The sequence below is a fragment of the Sinohyriopsis cumingii genome, chromosome 6, assembly GCF_028554795.1.
Source record: "Sinohyriopsis cumingii isolate HCF-2022 chromosome 6, ASM2855479v2, whole genome shotgun sequence".
Taxonomy (NCBI): domain Eukaryota; kingdom Metazoa; phylum Mollusca; class Bivalvia; order Unionida; family Unionidae; genus Sinohyriopsis; species Sinohyriopsis cumingii.
In genome coordinates, this window is record NC_142966.1 from 3535542 (window position 1) to 3557062 (window position 21521).

General features: G+C 34.9%; 1 protein-coding gene across 8 annotated transcripts in view; it reads left to right on the forward strand.

Moving 5' to 3' along the window:
• LOC149796283 (arf-GAP with Rho-GAP domain, ANK repeat and PH domain-containing protein 1-like) overlaps positions 1–20078 on the forward strand; it is a 300819-nt gene extending 280741 nt beyond the window's left edge. For all 8 annotated transcript variants that reach the window (XM_089960924.1, XM_089960927.1, XM_089960925.1 and 5 more), the window contains 4 exons: positions 3131–3175; positions 7965–8049; positions 10229–10273; positions 11256–20078. In XM_089960924.1, the coding sequence (XP_089817050.1) occupies positions 3131–3175; positions 7965–8049; positions 10229–10249 (151 nt within the window). In that variant the 3' untranslated portion in view covers positions 10250–10273; positions 11256–20078. The remainder of the gene's footprint in view (positions 1–3130; positions 3176–7964; positions 8050–10228; positions 10274–11255) is intronic.
• Positions 20079–21521: the final 1443 nt, after the last annotated feature.

Sequence of the window (21521 nt, forward strand, 5' to 3'; positions counted from 1 at the left end):
AAATGAGAGCAACTTAGGGAATGGGTATAGGATTATAATGTTGAGAAACAAAGGCAGCCATGAGAATGGGTATAGGTTTATAATGTTGAGAAATGTTGGCAACTTAGTGAATGGGTATGGGTTTATAATGTTCAGAAATGAGGGCAACTTGGGGAATGAGTATGGGTTTATAATGTTGAGAAATGAGGGCAGCTTATGTAATGGGTATGTATTTATAATGTTGAGAAATGAGGGCAACTTAGAGAACAGCAAAAGAGTCATAGCCATGGAAATACATTTTTCTTTCAAACTATAAGAAAGACAACTCCAAGCACATGTCTCTGGCTCCTTTATAGTAAGGTATATGTGGATGAATGGGATAGACAGGGAAGAGGTTGAGACATACACCTAGTTCTAGAGAGGAGGGGCTAATATCATGGAAAAGAGAGAGTTCATATTACTCAGTAGCAAAGGGAGACTGTTATGGAGGACTTCCAAGAACTAATGGAATTACATGTACAGATGATTGAGGGTTATTCCCAGTAATGCAAACCACCAAATAGAAAATTCTTGCACTAGGATCATGAAATTTAATGAGGACAAAACTCAAGCTAAGGCTCCGAATTGGATGTTATAATTGGAGTGGATGTATATCATTATTATTTAAGTAGAGGCATAAGTATCATGAGGGGTTGGTGGATGTATATCATTATTATTTAAGTAGAGTCATAAGTGTCATGAGGGGTTGTTGGATGTATATCATTATTATTTAAGTAGAGGCATAAGTGTCATGAGGGGTTGGTGGATGTATATCATTGTTATTTAAGTAGAGGCATAAGTGTCATGAGGGGTTGGTGGATGTATATCATTGTTATTTAAGTAGAGGCATAAGTGTCATGAGGGATTGGTGGATGTATATCATTATTATTTAAGTAGAGGCATAAGTGTCATGAGGGGTTGGTGGATGTATATCATTGTTATTTAAGTAGAGGCATAAGTGTCATGAGGGATTGGTGGATGTATATCATTATTATTTAAGTAGAGGCATAAGTGTCATGAGGGGTTGGTGGATGTATATCATTGTTATTTAAGTAGAGGCATAAGTGTCATGAGGGGTTGGTGGATGTATATCATTGTTATTTAAGTAGAGGCATAAGTGTCATGAGGGGTTGGTGGATGTATATCATTATTATTTAAGTAGAGGCATAAGTGTCATGAGGGGTTGGTGGATGTATATCATTGTTATTTAAGTAGAGGCATAAGTGTCATGAGGGATTGGTGGATGTATATCATTATTATTTAAGTAGAGGCATAAGTGTCATGAGGGGTTGGTGGATGTATATCATTATTATTTAAGTAGAGGCATAAGTGTCATGAGGGGTTGGTGGATGTATATCATTATTATTTAAGTAGAGGCATAAGTGTCATGAGGGGTTGGTGGATGTATGTCATTGTTATTTAAGTAGAGTCATAAGTGTCATGAGGGGTTGGTGGATGTATATCATTATTATTTAAGTAGAGGCATAAGTGTCATGAGGGGTTGGTGTACTCAAGAACCTGATAGTTTTATAACCTGAGTTACTTTTCATGAATTTTACAGCTTGACATATTTGTCTGATTTAGAGCTTGAGGTTTAGTTTTGTGGCCACAAAACGTTTGGAGACTATAGGCCTTGTAAGAAAGGGAACCATGCTTAATTATCAAGAAGGGTGTCATGCCTCAGTAAGTGGTAAAAAAAAACGCCAAACACCACAATAGATGATGGACAGTTGACTGTAATTAATTATAAAAAGAACATTTACTTTAAATGGCTTTGGTCATTTAAAGTTATGTACATTTAATTTGTATTGTTTGTTAGGTTTTTTAATTAAAAATATTATTTCATTATATGCTATTGTAATTAACATTGTATGTTGGGCTTAACCTTGTCCAAAATCAAGTTTTTTTTCTTCTTGACAGGAGTTATTGATTTTTTATTTTGTAAACAACTAATACATAGCTAAAATATTCTCTGTGTGTATGGATTTAATATCAGGAACATTATTAATACATGTTTATTTGGGTTTGGGTCTAGGTTATTGGAATTCCCCTGCAATTTACCTGGCATACCTGACATAGTCCAGGTGATATATAATTTTAGTAACAGGCTTTCTAATTATAGCTAACGTTTTATTTTGTAAACATTAAGAAGTTTCTAGAAGGTTATTTTCCGTTAGATAATGATGATTTTTAGAAAATGCTAATTGTGACCTGAGGTCAAGTAGAAGACTATATAATCTTGTCACTGGAAAAATTATTAATTCTTGCTTTAACATCCAAGAAGAATCAAGTTATTATTGTATCAGTATTTGATTTGGAATTATTCAAATATTTCTTCTCTGGATATACAAAGTGCCCTGATAACTTTCTTGGAAAAAAGAGACTTGAATTTATACTGTAATTTCAGATAAGGATTTCTTGGATTGTATTATTGTGATCCAACAAAAGACTGTTGTTGGCACATCAACACCTTACAAGCCATCACAGGCACATCAGCACCTTCAGTGTTGGACTTAATTTGGATCTCCACTAAAGTTTATTCAGACCTTTTATTATTAGGCTTGTATCTGTAATTCTAGGATCATTTTGGGATTTAATTTGCAATCCCATAAATTCTTTTTATATTTTCATTTTGTATTCTAGGGAAATTAATTGTTATATTTTACATAGCTTGTTGCTTTTCACTCTTTTCTGTTACTTATTGTTAGAGCACAGATTGTAACAGTTATTAAACTGTTTACACATAATGGGCATTTGGACTTAATTTTCCCATGAAATGTTATACAATATTAGGTAAAAGTAGATGGTTAACATCATTAAAAAATGTGCATTTTTACATAGATTTGAATTTGAAAGCACATCTCGTTTCACATATTCTTGTGTATATTTAATTTGTATTGTTTGTTGTTTTTGCTTCTTGATTATGTCTTATGTATGTCTGTATTGTGCACTTGACATTTGTAAAAAAAATCAAGTTAATGGTGTACCTGACCAGTATTACCTACCTGATTCACCCAGCATAAGGACAAAAGGTCCTTCCACAAAATTACATCCTCTAAATTTCTTCACAGATCTTTAAATAGTCTGATGTCAGGTCTGTTTTTCATTTCAGCTTCAAGTTTCCCTTTTCATTCTTCCAACAAGGAGAGAAATTTGGGTAAGTGATTGACTTGTTCATCATCAGTTTATACAGATGTCAAAATGATTCAGAAGTTAAGACAGATTGTAACGTTTGTCTAGGTACGGCATCATCAAAATGAGTAATAAAGAAAATCAAATATAACTGTTGTGTAGGTATGGCATTGTTGTCAAAATGAGTAATAGGGAAATTAAATTGTAACTATTGTGTAGGTGTGGCATTGTCAAAATGAGTAACAAGGAAATGTAAATTGTAACTGTCGTGTATGTGTGGCACTGTCAAAATGAGTAATAGGGAAGTGTAAATTGTAACTATTGTGTCGGTCTACCATTGTCAAAATGAGTAATAGGGAAATGTAAATTGTAACTGTTGTGTAGGTGTGGCATTGTTGTATAAATGAGTAACAAGGAAATTAAATTGTAACTGTTGTGAGGTTGTGGCATTGTCAAAATGAGTAACAAGGAAATGTAAATCGTAACTGTTGTGTATGTGTGGTATTGTCAAAATGAGTAATAGGGAAATGTAAATTGTAACTGTTGTGTATGTGTGGCATTGTCAAAATGAGTAATAGGGAAATGTAAATTGTAACTGTTGTGTAGGTGTGGCATTCTCAAGATGAGTAATAGGGAAAATCAAGTTGTAACTTATTCCCAAATTTAGTGATGAGGTAAGGACAATATTAGCTGTTGTGTAAAGTGTGGCATTCTCAAAATTGACCTTTAAGAAAAACCAGTTATAAGTGTTGTGAAAATGTAGCATTCTTACAATCAGCCAGGAGGAAGTTATAACACTTGGCAACCTGTAGGAAAGAAAATTTGTAACTGCCATATTGAAATTGCAGCGAACAAGAAAGCCAATTGTAACATATGTACCAAATTCAATAGGAAAGACAAGTTGTAACTATTATATAGAAATGACAGCCAAAATATAAAGCAAATTGTAACTTGTGTACAATGGCAGCCTATAGAAAAAGCAAATTTTAGCTGTTATATACAAATGGCAGCCAGTAGGCAGGGCAATTGCAACTGTTATTTAAAAATGGTATGCATTAGTGTTATATAGGTATGGCATTCTTATTGATGGGAAGATTCATTATCATTTTTGTATGCATATATAAAAAAAAATGAATTTATTTCATAAATACATGCAAACAAGTACTATTATATATCCAATTATAAGTCTATTTTTATTTTAAAAAATGAAATTCAACTTGTGCAGAGTAGGTGTTGTCTTAAAAGCATAACATACAAACAAATTTGATAAATCAAGGGTAATGATGGAAACTAGATTTTAGCAGTTTGTGTAAATACTGTTAATTTTCATTTCTGAAGCCACTATTCTCATCTAGAATTGCACATATGGTATGCACTACGTTTATCTGTTTCATGATGGTATTCATTACAAATTACCCACCTCAAAGTGAAGCATCTGTTGTTTACGATCTTTATTGCTTTCATGCAAGTCCAAACAGTTGAGCTCTGCATTAAAGTTTGTGTTTTGCTGTATAAAAACTATTCTTGCAGTTTTTATTTTCCTTTTTCAATAGTCAGATTTAATTTCCAAGTTTTTTTAAAGTTAAGTGCCAGTGCACATTGGCGAATAAGCTCTTGACTTGTAAAAATCATCACTCGCTTTGTTTCCCAGTTGACAATCCTTTTGATCAGATAATGAATTTAACTCTTGTTCAGTGCCATGTAGAGTCCTGTACACATTTGACCTCAATCACAAAGCTTCTAAAGGCAACACCTCCTTGTATGTTCTTCCCATGCGACACCCCTTTGATTGAGCCACAAGACTGATATTTGTTCAGTGCCAAGCAATAGAGGGTGGTTATTTGAATTCCCTGTGGTCTTGCTGCACTTATGATGCCTGTTCAGTTGCATCTTTTAATAGATTTAACAGACCATATGATAAAAGTGTCACTTACAGAGCCCAAGTTCAGTCTCCAAATAAGTTCCCACATATGACAATAAAGAAGAGGAATCTGAGTCAGACAATATTTACAGTAACTAGATGATAAGGATTTCAGGTTTCATTGGCAGCCAAATGAACCATCATCAACACTATGGCGACCATGAAATTGTTGACATGATCTGTCTGCAGGAGACTCACATAGCAGACCACTTAGCAGACCAATTAGCAGGATGATACACCAATGGAGGTTCTGACCTCATCTCATCAATGCCAGACTTCAAATTCAGCTGTGCAACCTGTGCATGTGGTGACATTACTGATGCCACTACAGTTTCCTCCACCAGATTATGCGATATGGTCAAGGTTGGAGGGTACTGGATTGCTAATGTCTACAAACCCATTGGGGAAACAATATGCTTCCGACTCTCAAACACCAAACCATCTATGTTGGTGACTTAAACAGTCATCACCCTGACTGGGGCTAATCTCCCCCTGATGAAGACGGGGAACACTTGGTAGAGTGGACAATGAACAGTGACCTTCTGACCCACAACTCCAAGCAATGTGGGACATTGCATTCTGACAGATGTCGAAAGGACTACTCACTGGACCTTTGTTGGGTCAGCTCCATTGGTGACCATCGGCAGCCAGTAAAACAAACAGTTCTAGATGGCTTCCCCCAGAGTAAGCACAGATCAATACTTATCCATATTGGACTTCAACTATCGACTATACGCAGCTCTTCACAGTGGCATTGGATGAAGTACAGTGACATACTGGAGCATAGTCACTATATCTTGCTGCATCCCAAACAAGGAAGCTTTCCACCACTTCCAAAGAGCCATATTCAAGGCAGCCACTCAGTCTGTCCCTTGTAGCCCTTGTCCAGTCCCTGTTTGGATGAAGAGTGTCAGGTTCTTCTCAAGAAGTACGAAGCATCTGGAGACCCAGATATTGCAGATCACCTGATTGAATCTCTGGACGCTTCCAAGTACACTCACTGGTCACTTAACTTAACATACTCTAAACAGAAATGCTGGAGTTTGATTTGCTGACTTTTCACTGCTAAGCAACCACCAGTTCAAGTCCACCCTGCTGTCAAACCAAATGCTGTTAATAGCCATTTACTAAAAGTGGCAAAAGCACCCCTGGAGAAACAGCACTGATGTCAAGTACGAGATGAGTTGTGACAATACTGATGCCGGAAGTCAGATGAACTAGATAAAAATACTCCAGAGACATTTACAACAACAGAGCTTGAAAAGATGCTGTGCAACATCAAATCAGACAAAGCAGCAGAATATGACAATATCCTGCCTGAATTCATGACACATCTTGGCCTGAAGGCAAAAGTATTGCTCGCTGCTTTATACATGCAGGTTGTTAGGGAAACTGCATGCTGACTTTGTGGCCTCAGGCAAAGATTATTGTGATTCCTAAGCCTGTCAAAGAGCTATGGACCATTCTTCATGTTTTCAGTCTGTTTTAAGGTACTGGAACACCTTATTCTCCAAAGAATCGGTTCAGACTTGGAGTACATAATAACTGTTGAGCAGGCAGGCTTCAGGCCAGGCCACAGCACTTGCGATCAAGTCCTTGCCTTGACTACATTTGTTGAAAACAGTTTTCAGAGGAACCTTAAAACTGGAGTTGTTTCCCTTGATCTAACATCGGCATATGACAAGGTCGGGCATGCAGGGCTTTTGTTGAAAATTTCCAGAGTATTGCCACGCTGCATAGTTGAGACTATCACACTGTTTCTTCCCAGCAGGTGCTTCAGAGTGCACATCCAAGAGAGCTGCAGCTCGAGGAGACGTCAGACTAAGGACTCCCACAGAGGTCAGTTCTTTTTCCAAGCTTGTTCAATGTTTATATCAATGACTTGCCTGAAATAGTTATGCAAGTTCATGTACACAGATCACATTGCTTTTTGTGACCCAAACTTGCACGTTTACTGAGCTTGAGGAGGTTCTGAACAAGTACCAGGAGGAAATGACAGACTTCATAATGAAATGGCACCTACAGTCACATAACACATGACCATGTACCAAGATACCTTGGTGTGACTTTGGACATATCACTGACATTTTAAAACTACCTGAAGAAAACTTCAGCAAAACTGAGCACTTGAAACAACCTACTCTGCAAATTGGATGGGTCACCCTAGGGTGCTAGTGTTCAAACACTCAAGACATCAGCACTGGCCCTTTGTTATTTGACAGTCAAGCACTGCACTCCTGTCTGGGTTTTTAATTCTATACCAAGCTGATTGACATCCAGCTCAACACAATGTGCAAAATCTCTAGAACACTACTCCTTTATCATGGCTGCCGGTACTTAACATTCCTCCTCCTCATTTCCGTCACCAGAAAGCAACCACAAAATAGCTGGCTAAGGTTTATACCAGTTCCATACCAAGCTAATTGACCTCCAGCTAAACACAATATACAAAATCTCTGGAACACTACTCCTATACCATGGCTGCCAGTACTCAGCATCATTGCCATCAACAGTAGTGGCAATGGCATCAGCATCATTATCATCAACAATAGTGGCAGTGACATTGACATCAGCATCAGTGCAATCAACAATAGTGGCAGTGGAATCAGCATCATTGCCATCAACAATAGTAGCAGTGGCAGTGACATCAGCATCATTGCCATCAACAATAGTAGCAGTGGCATTGACATCAGCATAAGTACAACTAATGCTTGCATCAATGTGAAATGTCTGTGTTATGATTTTGGTTGACAACAAATTTTCAAAGACGTGTTTAATGAGTATAATACAACATAACACTGCTTTATAGTAACCCATAAAGTGACGTGGAATTCTGCTTATTTTTATGATATTTTGCAACTTAGGATTGACTGTGAGTGATGTCATGTTTCAGGAGCAAAGATCCCATGGGCAGGACAGTGTGGTGCAGTTCAGAGGCAGAGCTCTTCAAGTGGATGGCTGCTATGATTATGGCTCAGGTACGGTAACTCCACATATATCAGGGTAACTCCATGTATATCAGGGTAACTACATGTATATCAGCAAAATATCAGCTTAATAGGTCGCATATTTAAATTTAGAAGCCAGCCATAAGGTAGAAAATATAATGCTCTAATGTTTACCACCATCTACCATTCCCATACTTTGTATGTAGCTTGAATTCTATGCTGTAAAGAAGTCAGTTGATTTTAAGTTCAAAAGGGCCAAGGTCAAGGTCACAGGACTGAAATAAGGAAAACTGTTTCCACACAATGACTTGATTTATACAACATATAACTTGATGAAACTTTGTCAGTGGTTTGCATTAGAGGGTAGTGAGACACTTACTGATTTTTGGGGGTTTAAAAATCAAAGGTCAAGGTCATGGTGACTCTATGAAGAAAAAATTAGTTTCTGCTTGATCTTATCAGTTCTTCATCACCTACTTTGTCCAAACTTTCTGAATGTCTCCTGGAGACAAACATTATTTGGGGGATTGAAGTTCAGGGACACAGGGACTAAGAAGGAAAAACAATTTACACAAAACTACACAAGTTCAGGGGGGCCCTGAGTGGCCAAGTGGTCTAAAGCGCTCACCGGTCCGGATCACTGCCATCTCACCTCTCTCTGTGTGGGTTCAAGTCCAAGGCTCGGCTAGCATGGGTACGTGGGAAAGCCTGCCAGTAGCATCTCGTGGGTCAGTGGTTCTTCCCTGGGTTTTCCAGGGTTCTTCCTCCACCATTAATACTGGCCACCATGTATAGCCTATCTTGTGCTGAAAAATGGCGTTAAACCCTAGAACAACAACAACACAAGTTCGGTAGTACATGGCTGAAGAAGTTTGTAGAAGGCATGCATTTTTAACAAGGAAGACACCTATATGTGTGTGAGATTTGGATTTTTAATGTAGCTTTAACAATTTTTCAGTCATAACACTGTGATGTCTGCAGTGTGACAGTTTATAATGATGTCTAGCACTGGGGCATCATGCTGCAGACATGTGGCATGATGTCCCACCCAGTTACATTATCCTGACACCAGGCCACCCAGTCCTAACACTAACCTCGTAATGCTGAGTGCCAAGTGAGGCAGCTGTTAGTACCATTTTTGTAAGTCTTTGTATGACTCAGCCGGGGATTGAACCCATGACCTCCCGCATCTGAGGCGGAAGACACCTATTGATTGGAAGGTGATTATAGGGTCAGAGGTCCAGATCAGAGGGACTTCAGAAAGGTAAATGGTTTATACACATAAAACTCTGGTAATATGCCACAAACTATAACAAACTTTGTGGATGGCTTGTATTTGAGACAAGAAAGGTACAGATCAATTTTGGAGTCAATAGGTCAAAAGTCAAGATCGTCAAGACTGAAAGAAGAAGATAGTTTTTGTGTAAAATGACTTGAGTTCTGTGACTTTTATCATGACTGAATTTTGCGGATGGCATGAATTTAAGTTGGGGAAGAAAGCTATTGATTTTGGATTCAAAAGTTCAAATATCCAACAATGTGAGGGTATTGTACATGTACACTACATGTGCGAAATGACCTCAGCATTAAAGTGTAATCTCAAGTGTTAGAATTACCAATCATAATTAAATTGTCATTAACTCAGATGATTTAAATAAAAACTATATTATAAATTAGAATATAATACAGATATCTGTAACAATATATAAAAGTGAAACAGTTATATTTAATAGTGACATGTACAGTTATATTTAATAGTGACATGCACACAGTTATATTTAATAGTGACATGTACACAGTTACATGTAATTGTGACATTTACGCAGTTATATTTAATAGTGACATGTACACAATTACATATAATTGTGACATTTACGCAGTTATATTTAATAGTGACATGTACACTGTTACATATAATTGTGAAATGTACAGTTACATATAATAGTGACTTGTACAGTTATATTTAATAGTGACATGTACACAGTTACATATAATTGTGAAATGTACACAGTTACGTATAATAGTGACTTGTACAGTTATATTTAACAGTAACATGTACACAGTTACATATAATTATAGCAAGAAGATGACCCAATAATAACACTGTAATAAAATGAAGAACAAAAAAAATGAGCTGTTTTCAGCATGTAAACTGCTGTTTTAAATATTTATATTTTTAATAAATGTGACTGTCTTTTTTTTGTTCCAGTATCCAAATGGGTTTTCCTGATTCTTGATGTGTTCTGTATAAATGGTGAGTTTGAAAGCATAGCATTATTACAGTTGTATATAAGATTATTTAAAGAAACAAACACATTTGAATTGAAAATTAATAATTCTCTTAATCTGTAATTAGTCCAAAACAATATCACATTGTTTTCAAGTTAGAACTTGAAATGTGTTCATGTAGTATGGCTGTTTCAATACATTGCCTGAAAACTGATCGGAATGTAGTATGGCTGTAACAACACATTGCCTGAAAAATGACCTAAATGTAGCATGGCTGTCTCAATGCATTGCCTGAAAACACCTAAATGTAGCATGGCTGTCTCAAGACATTGCCTGAAAAATTATCAGAAGGCAATATTGCTGTTTCAACACATTGCCTGAAAACTGACTTAAATGACCTATGGCTGTCTCACCACATTGCCTGAAAAATGATCAGAATGTAGTATGGCTGTTTCAACACATTGCTTGAAAACTGACCTAAATGTAGTATGGCTGTTTCAACACATTGCCTGAAAACTGATCAAAATGTCATGTGCTTGTTTCAGTACATTGTCTGAAAACTGACCTAAATGTAGTATGGCTGTTTCAACACATTGCCTGAAAACTGACCTAAATGTAGTATGGCTGTTTCAACATATTGCCTGAAAACTGACCTAAATTTATTGTGGCTGTTTCAGCAGATTGCTAAAAACTGACCTAAACGTAGTATGACTGTTTCAACATATTGCCTGAAAACTGACCTAAATTTGGTATGGCTGTTTCAACACAATGCCTGAAAACTGACCTAAATGTAGTATGGCTGTTTCAACATATTGCCTGAAATTTGAGATAAGTGTATATAACTTAATTGGATGGGCAGTTATATTGTGGCAATTAATAAATATTGCTTGCAATTTTCATTATATGTTAGCATAAAAGCTATCATCTGATATGATATTGTAATAGCTCAAACATAAAACTGAAGAGGTTTTGAAATTTTTTGAGAAACTACTCATTTTTTGTTTCAGGATGTTATGATGATGTCATTGAGGGCTGTACAGATTTTCACATGCTGACATGAGATTCTTGTACTAAGAAAAGGGAAGAAATTGTTTTGACATGATTAAAAACCTATGCAACTTAATGGAACAATATTATCATATCCATTGGGAGTGGCGGCCTTTGTAGAGAATGAATGCATTTATGCAGTAGAGTGGGTGATGCCATGTCTGTACTGATAATGCCATGTTTGTACTGATAGTGCCATGTCTGTACTCTTAATGCCATGTCCGTACTGTTAATGCCATGCCTATACAGATGATGAATGTCTATACTAATTGTTTTGCTTCAACATCTTAATGGATTACAAACATTTTATTCACCATTTACTATTATAAGTTGCTAAATGTAAAAAAATGTTTTAACACAAGGGACCATGCATTTAAAATATAATGGGATTTACTTCTGGTAGTCATGTTATGTCTTCAGTCTGGTAATCATGTTTTGTCTTCAGTCTGGTAGTCATGTTATGTCTTCAGTCTGGTAGTCATGTTATGTCTTCAGCCTGGTAGTCATTGTATGTCCAGTCTGGTAGTCATGTTATGTCTTTAGTCTGGTAGTCATGTTATATCTTCAGTAAAGCAGTCATGTTCTGTCTTCATTGTTGTATTCATACTGGAGCATATCACTACAAAGCCAACTTGATTGGTTCACCAATTATCTGAGTAAAACATTATTTACAATAGTAGAATAAAAAAACAAGCTTTTGCCTAGCCTTTTAGAAGCCCAATCTAGTTGAAGTCAAGTGTGGATACCGTATGTACCAATAAATGTTCATGGTCTGGTACCCTTTTGAATTCCCCATCCACTTATGTCAGTTGTCTACCGGATAAAGTATTGCATTTCATGTTTGGGACAGTGAATGCTAGCATCTGGGTTATTTGTTTCCAAATTATGTCTTTCACTTTGACTTTTAGAAATGTGAAAACTGTAATTTCATTGGTGAAACAAAAAGTAACCAGAACTTGACCTCAGGTATTTATCCATCAGTTCCAATTATAAATATCAACACAACATGACCTCATGTCTGTGTCCATCAGATCCAATTATATGTGTTAACACAACATGACTGATTTAGGTCAGTGTCACATCTGTGTCTGTATTATCCAATTATAAGTGTCAACACAACATGACTTCGTGTCTGTGTTTGTCAAATCCAGTTATAAGTCAACACATCATGACTTTCTGACCCATTCCTTATAAGTAGGTCTTGATTGTAATCTGATTGTAAGAAGGGCAGAAAGACATTCAGTAACTGTTACATAAAATAAAAATAATTTCAATTTAATTTGGGAAATAGGCCCCAGTTGAACTAAAACCTAGAACATTTCACTTTAAAACTGAAATTTTAAATTATCTTGCTATTGGTACCTTATACTAAAAAAATATTTCTGTCTTAAGTAGAGATAGTAAAAAGAATGAAAATTTAGTTTATACACCTCTCCCTTGATAACTCGCAGACCTCCAAAAATTGGAGAAAAAAATCATTTTGACATCGAGAAAACCGGGGGGTGGGGCTGAGAACTGGACTGAATCCTCATTTTACAAACATGTCAATAATAATTTTTAATAACGCGCTTTTTCTAATGAAGTTGTTTGTTATTCTTTTTAAATATTTATTTTCAAAATGTCGAACATATGACAGATTGTTCCAAATGGTTTCAGCAACCATCACATGTATGCAAAAAATCTGTGTATTATGTTACTGCTTTTTGTTTTCTTGATGAGTCTGGTTCCCATAGTGGTGTTTAATAGTATCCTGCAAAATCGGGAGTCCTCAGAGCAGGGAACTAGACTAACTATTGATACAACCCCAAAAAAGATTCCTTTTTTACAAAAACATGTGACATTTTTTCGTGAGACAATCTTCTACATCAAAACTCAATTTTTGTATTGTTCATATAGTACAGTATTGATGTCATGATTTCATTGGAAGTAATAATGAAACTTCTTATCATCCTTGAGGATATCTCTAAGTGCCAGTTCAAGAATTCTCTGAAACTCACTTTCCCACAATGGTACACGTATCTGTGAAATCAAGCTCTTTTTTTTTCGAAGTATTAATTTCGCTTGGCTGCCTTGTTATCTTGGATCACAGTTATGAAAGATTTGGTTAATTTAAGGTAGATTATATTACACACACAATAACTCTATAAGTGTTAAATTGATCAAGTGAAGTAAGTTCATCTGACATCTGACATATGACCGAGGCCGCTCGATTTTAAATTTGTAGGATTTTCGTGCCTTTTCCACCTCCTTTATTTGATTCAAAAGACATAATTAATGTGATAATACAAAGGAGGCCAGCTTTTAATTCAGTGCAACAATACAACAAATACTTCCGCAAGTCAGTTATCAAAGCACGGTCGGCTCTTAATTAGGTTTTCAGAGAAATGCTCGCTGACATTTCTGTTACGGTAGATTCATGCATATTATGTATAATTACAAGAGGACACATTGCATTTATGATGATTACACTTAAAAGATAGAACTAGGACACAAATTTCAATTGATAACAAATTATTTCATTTGTATTTATTTATTAAAGTACTGTCTCCACTCGGCATAAGTGACATTTTCATTGATCGAAATTTCTTTACACATCGTTAATTGCGGTGTACTAGGAATGTCATTTGGAAAGAAAATGTAAAAAAATTGTACGTATGTCCAATTTTTAACTTTGATATTTCATAGTGTTGATTAAAATTTCCAGGTCCTATCTACCATTTTCGATGATAAAAGGAGTGATACATCAAAGTTTCCGTTACCAATTTTGATCACGATTTTCTTCAAGTTCATCAAATAAGGATCAATTTTGGAGGTATTTTCTGGTTTAAAAAATGAGATCCACGCCTGACCCCACATTATAAGTGGGTTTGTGAGTTATCAGGGCATGAGTTATCAAGGGAGTGATGTAGTTTTAAAATTTAACACATAGAAACCATTTTATTCTTGACAAAGGGTTTTTGAGGAAATCCTCAGACATTTCCTTCAAACTTAAGGATTTCACTGTTGATGGCTGTATTTTAATTCACGCTTAATGTTTTGTGAAGAATCATTGTTGCCAAGGAAGAAATAAGAAAGAGATTCAAAAATCTCAATTTCACAAAAATCTTTTGAGATTTTTAATGAACCTGGGACCAGGTTCTTCATTGCAGAGTGATTTTTAAGGTGCTAATTCACTTATATTGATTTTATAGACAAATAATGTATACTGCTTTTACACAAATTGCCATTGTTCCTAAATATACAATACAGGAAATGGTTGTTTATGGAACGTAATAATGTAAGCATTGTTAAAGAACAGATTTTTGTACATTAATTTTGTCAGTTTTGTTTGAACACAAAAAAGAATGTAGTGATGACCAGATGTGTGTTGCAGAGAATGGTTGAATGTACATTTAGAAATATATACTGCATTTAAAAATGTTACATACATAATTGATACAATTACAAAACTGTATCTATTTAATTTTAAATATTTTATTTAAATAAAACCAACATTTCAAATTAATAGGAATTACAATTGAAAATTTACCTATTATATTGCATTGAGTTTCAGAATAATAATTAGTCATTCCATGTAGTACCATTGTCATTCCATAGAAATCAGTTTCTAATATTAGAAAAATTTTAAAATTTCTTTATACTTTAATTCATTACTTTAGATTAAATGAGTGCAGATTCAGTAAACTCATTGCTTTTTTCTTTAATCAGTTTGTGTGTGTGCATGTGTGTGTGTGTAAACAAGCATTGCAAGTATACTATTCTGTTAAAGGAGATCCATTCTGTTAGTGTTCACTGTTGTAGAGGTGTTTCTTGTTTCATAAATATCAGTGGTGCTACAACTACAAAACATATTTTTATTTACATCTCATGTTTATGTAGGATACTGTGATGTATATAGAATATAATAATTTGTGCCTTTTTAGCAAATATTTGTACATGGATAACTAAAGTGGTACAAAATAGTTAAAGTTTGAAATATTTTGATTTTTAAATAATAAAATTTGAGTGAATGTTATGATGTATATTTGGTTCTTAGGTGAAAATGCCATTAAGGTCAGGACAGGGATACTTTGTGCAAGTATGGAGATAGGGTTGATCCCTTATGTTTATATATAAAGAGAGAGAGGAATATTAATTTCTGCTTGTCTAGCTGATCTTAAAAGATTTTGTTTTGAGATCTAGTTAACCTTAGATGAAAATGGTGCCACTCAGACATCTGATAAGGTTGCCATGGTAACCATCTTGAAAATCTTGTTATCACTACTTCTCCTGAATGGATGGTCATATCAACATGTTTTCACTGAAAAATTTCTTATGATGTCAACTTAGTCATACATGAAATAGTTCCAATCAGACATCCAGTATAGCTGACCACCATGAAATCTTATAGCTACTGCATGCTGTATTTACTACAAGAATTTTTAGTTTGTCCTAAGTGAAAAGGGCACCACTGGTATATCTATCATGTTAGCTTCAAAAAAAGATTTTATTTATATGAAATTAGATGAGGATTGATGTTATGAAATGTTTGATGAAGTCAGATTTTGTTTATTTGAAATACGATGAGGTTTTGATGTTAAGGCGCATGAATGATTTGATTTTTTGTGTAAAGTCCTTCTTGATGCTAGGACATACTGTACATCTATCAAGACAGCCACATTATTGTAAGATTTATGAAGTTTATATCAGGACATGGTTTGTCATTGTTCAGACCGATTTCTGTAGTCCATAATATATCAACCAGAATCAGGAGTTTGTTTTAGGATTGAGCTGGAATTGTTTTTGTCCATTTGCATTATTGAACAAAGAACTGTATATATTGCTTTGAGTTCAGTCGGACAACACTGAATATTAATACTAATAAAATCTAGTCTTTCTTCATTATTTGTTCCTAATTAGTTTTTTTGTGAACTGCAGTAGTCATGCATGTATATTATATTAGATACAAATTTGTTTTGAAAATTTTTCAGTATATATGTCTTCTTACTTGCATCTTGTGTTGATTGCTTTATGTTACTTTAAGTTATTTAATCTGGTTACCAGCATATGATTAGATTACTTGAAGTGGTTGAGTCTGATTACAAAGTGTATGATTAGATTACTTGAAGTGATTTAGTCTGAATACCAGTGTACGATTAGATTACTTGAAGTGATTTAGTCTGAATACCAGTGTATGATTAGATTACTTGAAGTGGTTGAGTCTGATTACAAGTGTATGATTAGATTACTTGAAGTGGTTGAGTCTGATTACAAGTGTATGATTAGATTACTTGAAGTGGTTGAGTCTGATTACAAGTGTATGATTAGATTACTTGAAGTGGTTGAGTGATTACAAGTGTATGATTTGATTACTTGAAGTGGTTGAGTGATTACAAGTGTATGATTTGATTACTTGAAGTGGTTTTGTCTGAATACCAGTGTATGATTAGATTACTTGAAGTAATTGAGTGATTACAAGTGTATGATTTGATTACTTGAAGTAATTGAGTGATTACAAGTGTATGATTTGATTACTTGAAGTGGTTGAGTGATTACAAGTGTATGATTAGATTACTTGAAGTGGTTGAGTGATTACAAGTGTATGATTTGATTACTTGAAGTGGTTGAGTGATTACAAGTGTATGATTTGATTACTTGAAGTGGTTGAGTGATTACAAGTGTATGATTTGATTACTTGAAGTGGTTTTGTCTGAATACCAGTGTATGATTAGATTACTTGAAGTAATTGAGTGATTACAAGTGTATGATTTGATTACTTGAAGTAATTGAGTGATTACAAGTGTATGATTTGATTACTTGAAGTGGTTGAGTGATTACAAGTGTATGATTAGATTACTTGAAGTGGTTGAGTGATTACAAGTGTATGATTTGATTACTTGAAGTGGTTGAGTGATTACAAGTGTATGATTTGATTACTTGAAGTGGTTGAGTGATTACAAGTGTATGATTTGATTACTTGAAGTGGTTTTGTCTAATTACAACCGCATAATTAAATTACTTGAAGTAATTGAGTGATTACCAGTGTATGATTAGATTACTTGAAACTGCTCCAGTGGCCTAGTGGTTAGAGCATCTGCCTTGGATGTGGGAGGTCATGGGTTCAATCCCTGGCCGAGTCATACCAAAGACTTATAAAAATGGTACTAACAACTGCCTCGCTTGGTGCTCAGCATTAAGAGGTTAGTGCTAGGACTGGTTGGCCTGGTGTCAGGATAATGTGACTGGGTGGGACATCATGCTACATGTCTGTGGCATGATGCCCCAGTGCTAGACATCATTATAAACTGCCACACTGCAGACATCACAGCGATATGACTGACAAATCATTAAAGCTGCATTAAAAAATCCAAATCACATACACACACAGATTACTTGAAGTGGTTGAATGATTACCAGTGTATGATTAGATAAGTTGTTGAATCTGATTACCAGTGTATGATTAGATTACTTGAAGTGGTTGAGTGATTACAAGTGTATGATTAAAATTACATGAAGTGATTGAGTGATTACAAGTGTGTGATTAAGTTACATGAAGTGATTGATTACAAGTGTATGATTAGATTACTTGAAGTTGTTGAATCTGATTACCAGTGTATGATCAGATTACTTGAAGTTGTTGAGTGATTACCAGTGTATAATTAGATTACTTGAAGTGGTTGAGTGATTACAAGTGTATGATTAAATTACTTGAAGTGGCTGAGTGATTACAAGTTTATGATTAGATTACTTGAAGTGGCTGAGTGATTCCCAGGGAATGATTAGATTACTTGTTGTAGTTGAGTCTAATTACCAGTGTATGATAATATTACTTGAAGTGGTTGAGTGATTACCAGTGTATGATTAGATTACTTGAAGTTTTTTAGTCTTATTACAAGTGAATGATTAGATTACTTGTAGTGGTTGAATCCGATTTCAAGTGTATGATTAGATTAGTTGAAGTGGTTGAGTGATTACCAGTGTATGATTAGATTACTTGAAGTGGTTGAGTGATTACAGGTGTATGATAAGTCATGGTATTTGTTGCTATGGCAAATAAAAGACTTAAGCAGGTCAAGGTGTATATATTTTGAAAAATTATATTTATCATAATATTTGATAACAACATGTGAATTTTTATTTCTTTTCTATTTAAAGCTGTATATAATGATCCCCCTCTTATACGGACATCCCATTTACAGGAGGAAATAGTTTTATTAAATCTGTTTATTTTATACTGTGGTCCCCCTCTTACATGGTCATCCCATTTACAACAAAAAATAGGTCTTATTAAAGCTCCCCTTTAATAGACATTGCTTCTGCAGCAGAAAATCAGTCTTATAAAAGGTGTCTTGTCTAAAGGAGTATCACACAGATGTAAGTAACAATTACATATAAAATAAGAAATATGTAGGATTTTTAAATACTTAATGTTTTCATATAAAAATCACATGCATGTTTTTATACCAAGATGATACAATTTTTATTAACATTATTTTAATAAATTATGACTAATAACCATGGACAACTATGCCATTCTCAAACTAATTTGTTCTTCTTACATGAAATGCTCAGTTTACCAAGGAAGTGAGCCTGACTGTTTTTGACTGGTTTTGTCTGGTACCCTTTTGTGGATACATATTGAAATCTATGAGAGAGAAGCCATGACAGCTAACATACCATTTTTTCTTAGCACTTATCAGGCATCTCATTGACTTGAACAGAAACATACTTTGCTTCTCAGCTGATAGTAAATTTGTAATCTTGATAATCATCAGTGGTAATAATAGTAATTAGGAAAGCAACAAAACCTGACATCTAAGGAACACACATCAGTAAGAATAATCAAAGTATTTATCTCTTTGTATGGATTAACTTGCTTTGTCAGCATGTTACAACAAATGTTGGTCTGTCCAATTTTGACATCTACAAATAATTGTGAGATTTCCATTTACAAACCCAAGTATGTGATGGCTGATTAGGGGTAAATTTGACACTTGCACTAATATGCTTGCTGCAATAGACGGCTTTCCATTTTAGAGGGAGACTTTTGAATACAAACTCATCAGTTCATTAGACGACTGTCCATGTTTGAGGGATTCTTTTCAACACAATCAGTGCATTACCTGTCAATGTTGGGTGCTTTTGAACACAAACTCATCAGTGCATTAGATGGTTGGCCATGTTAAAGAGGTCCTTTTAAACACAAACTCATCAATGCATTAGACAACTGTCCATGTTGGAGGGGGTCCTTTCGAACACAAACTCATCAGTGCATTAGACAACTGTCCATGTTAGAGGGGTCCTTTTAAACACAAACTCATCAGTGCATTAGACAACTGTCCATGTTAGAGGGGTCCTTTTAAACACAAACTCATCAGTGCATTAGACAACTGTCCATGTTAGAGAGGTCCTTTTAAACACAAACTCATCAGTGCAAATTAATTCAGACTTTTTAATATAAAAGCAGATGACCACTGGTCCAACCTGTGAGATGGGGCTGGGGCTGCTGTAATATAGTATTTAAACAAACTTTCTAAAATTGTGTAAATGCCATGCTTGAGTGACTATGAACAATATTTTTGTATTCTTTTTTTATATTCCAGCACAATTTACATTTTTATGTACTGATATTCTGTATATATCCTGTTAATCACTTCCATTCTTTAAACATATAATGTTTATTTGAAAATTGTATACCTGTTGTTTTACGTAATGGAGTAATGGATATACTGATGTTATCTATGTGTGAACCAGGGAATCATGTTACAAGTCTTCCTGAACTTAATACAAATTTTCCTTTTGTATTATTTTGTCATTCATTTTTTTCTCAATATATTATTTACTTTGTTGATGATTATAACCCTAACCTATTCTGCTTTATTGTCAGTGTTAATAACGTGTCTAATTAGGCTAATGGTAAGTTTTAGACACCTCAAAGAAACTGAAGAAAACATTGCCTGTCATTTTTTATGTCAGTTGTCCCACAACACATAAAGTCCTGCTTGCCATTAAGTTTTTTTACAATTTTAACATTGTAAAATTATTTCTACATGCATACCTTAGTTCGGCATTGAGTAATATTGTACACATGTATCTAGAAACTTTTGTTCAAACTCCAATACCATCATATACTTTTATCTGCACAAATATCTTTGTTCAACCTCCATTAAACTTGTATGCATTAATTTGCACAAATACTTTTGTTCTGCCTCCATTAACCTTGTATGCATTAATTTGCACAAATACCTTTGTTCAACTTCCATTAACCTTGTATGCATTAATTTGCACAAATACTTTTGTTCTACCTCCATTAACCTTGTATGCATTAATTTGCACAAATACCTTTGTTCAACTTCCATTAACCTTGTATGCATTAATTTGCACAAATGCTTTTGTTCTACCTCCATTAACCTTGTATGCATTAATTTGCACAAATACTTTTGTTCTACCTCCAATAGTATTTACACAGCCCCATTAGACTTATACATCCTATTACCACATTACTAGACTGCTCCAGTGGCCTACGTGGTTAGAACAGTTGCCTCGGATGTAGGAGGTTGTGGAATCGAACCCAAGCCAAGTTATACAAAAGACTTATGAAAAATGGTACTAGCAGCTGCCTCACTTGGTGCTCAGCATTTAGAGGTTAGTGTTAGGACTGGTTTACCTGGTGTCAGGATAATGTGCAACTGGGTGGGACATGATACCACATGTCTGCAGCATGATGACTTAGTGCTAGATGTGGCTAACTGCTGCACAGCAGACACTGTAGCGATATAGCTGAAAAAATGTTAAAGGTACATTCAAAATCCAAATCACACACACACACACCACATTACTACTTAGAAAACATACTCAAAAAAGCTTCAGTAGACTTTTTTTACTGCACTGGTAATCAACATGTGAGGCATTGGTAATGGTGATGTGAGACATTGGTAATCAACATGTGAGGCGTTGGTAATGGTGATGTGAGACATTGGTAATCAACATGTGAGGCATTGGTAATGGTGATGTGAGACATTGGTAATCAACATGTGAGGCATTGGTAATGGTGATGTGAGACGTTGGTAATCAACATGAGGCATTGGTAATGGTGAATGATTTTCATTTCTGATCTTCAGGTATGCCAGAGTTCTGGGTATTTCAAAGTGACGTCTGACATAAGGCATTCTAAAGAAAACATCCTTTTGCCAAAACAATGGAGAAATAGTAACCAATAGTATAGTGCAGAATAAGAGCTTAAAAAT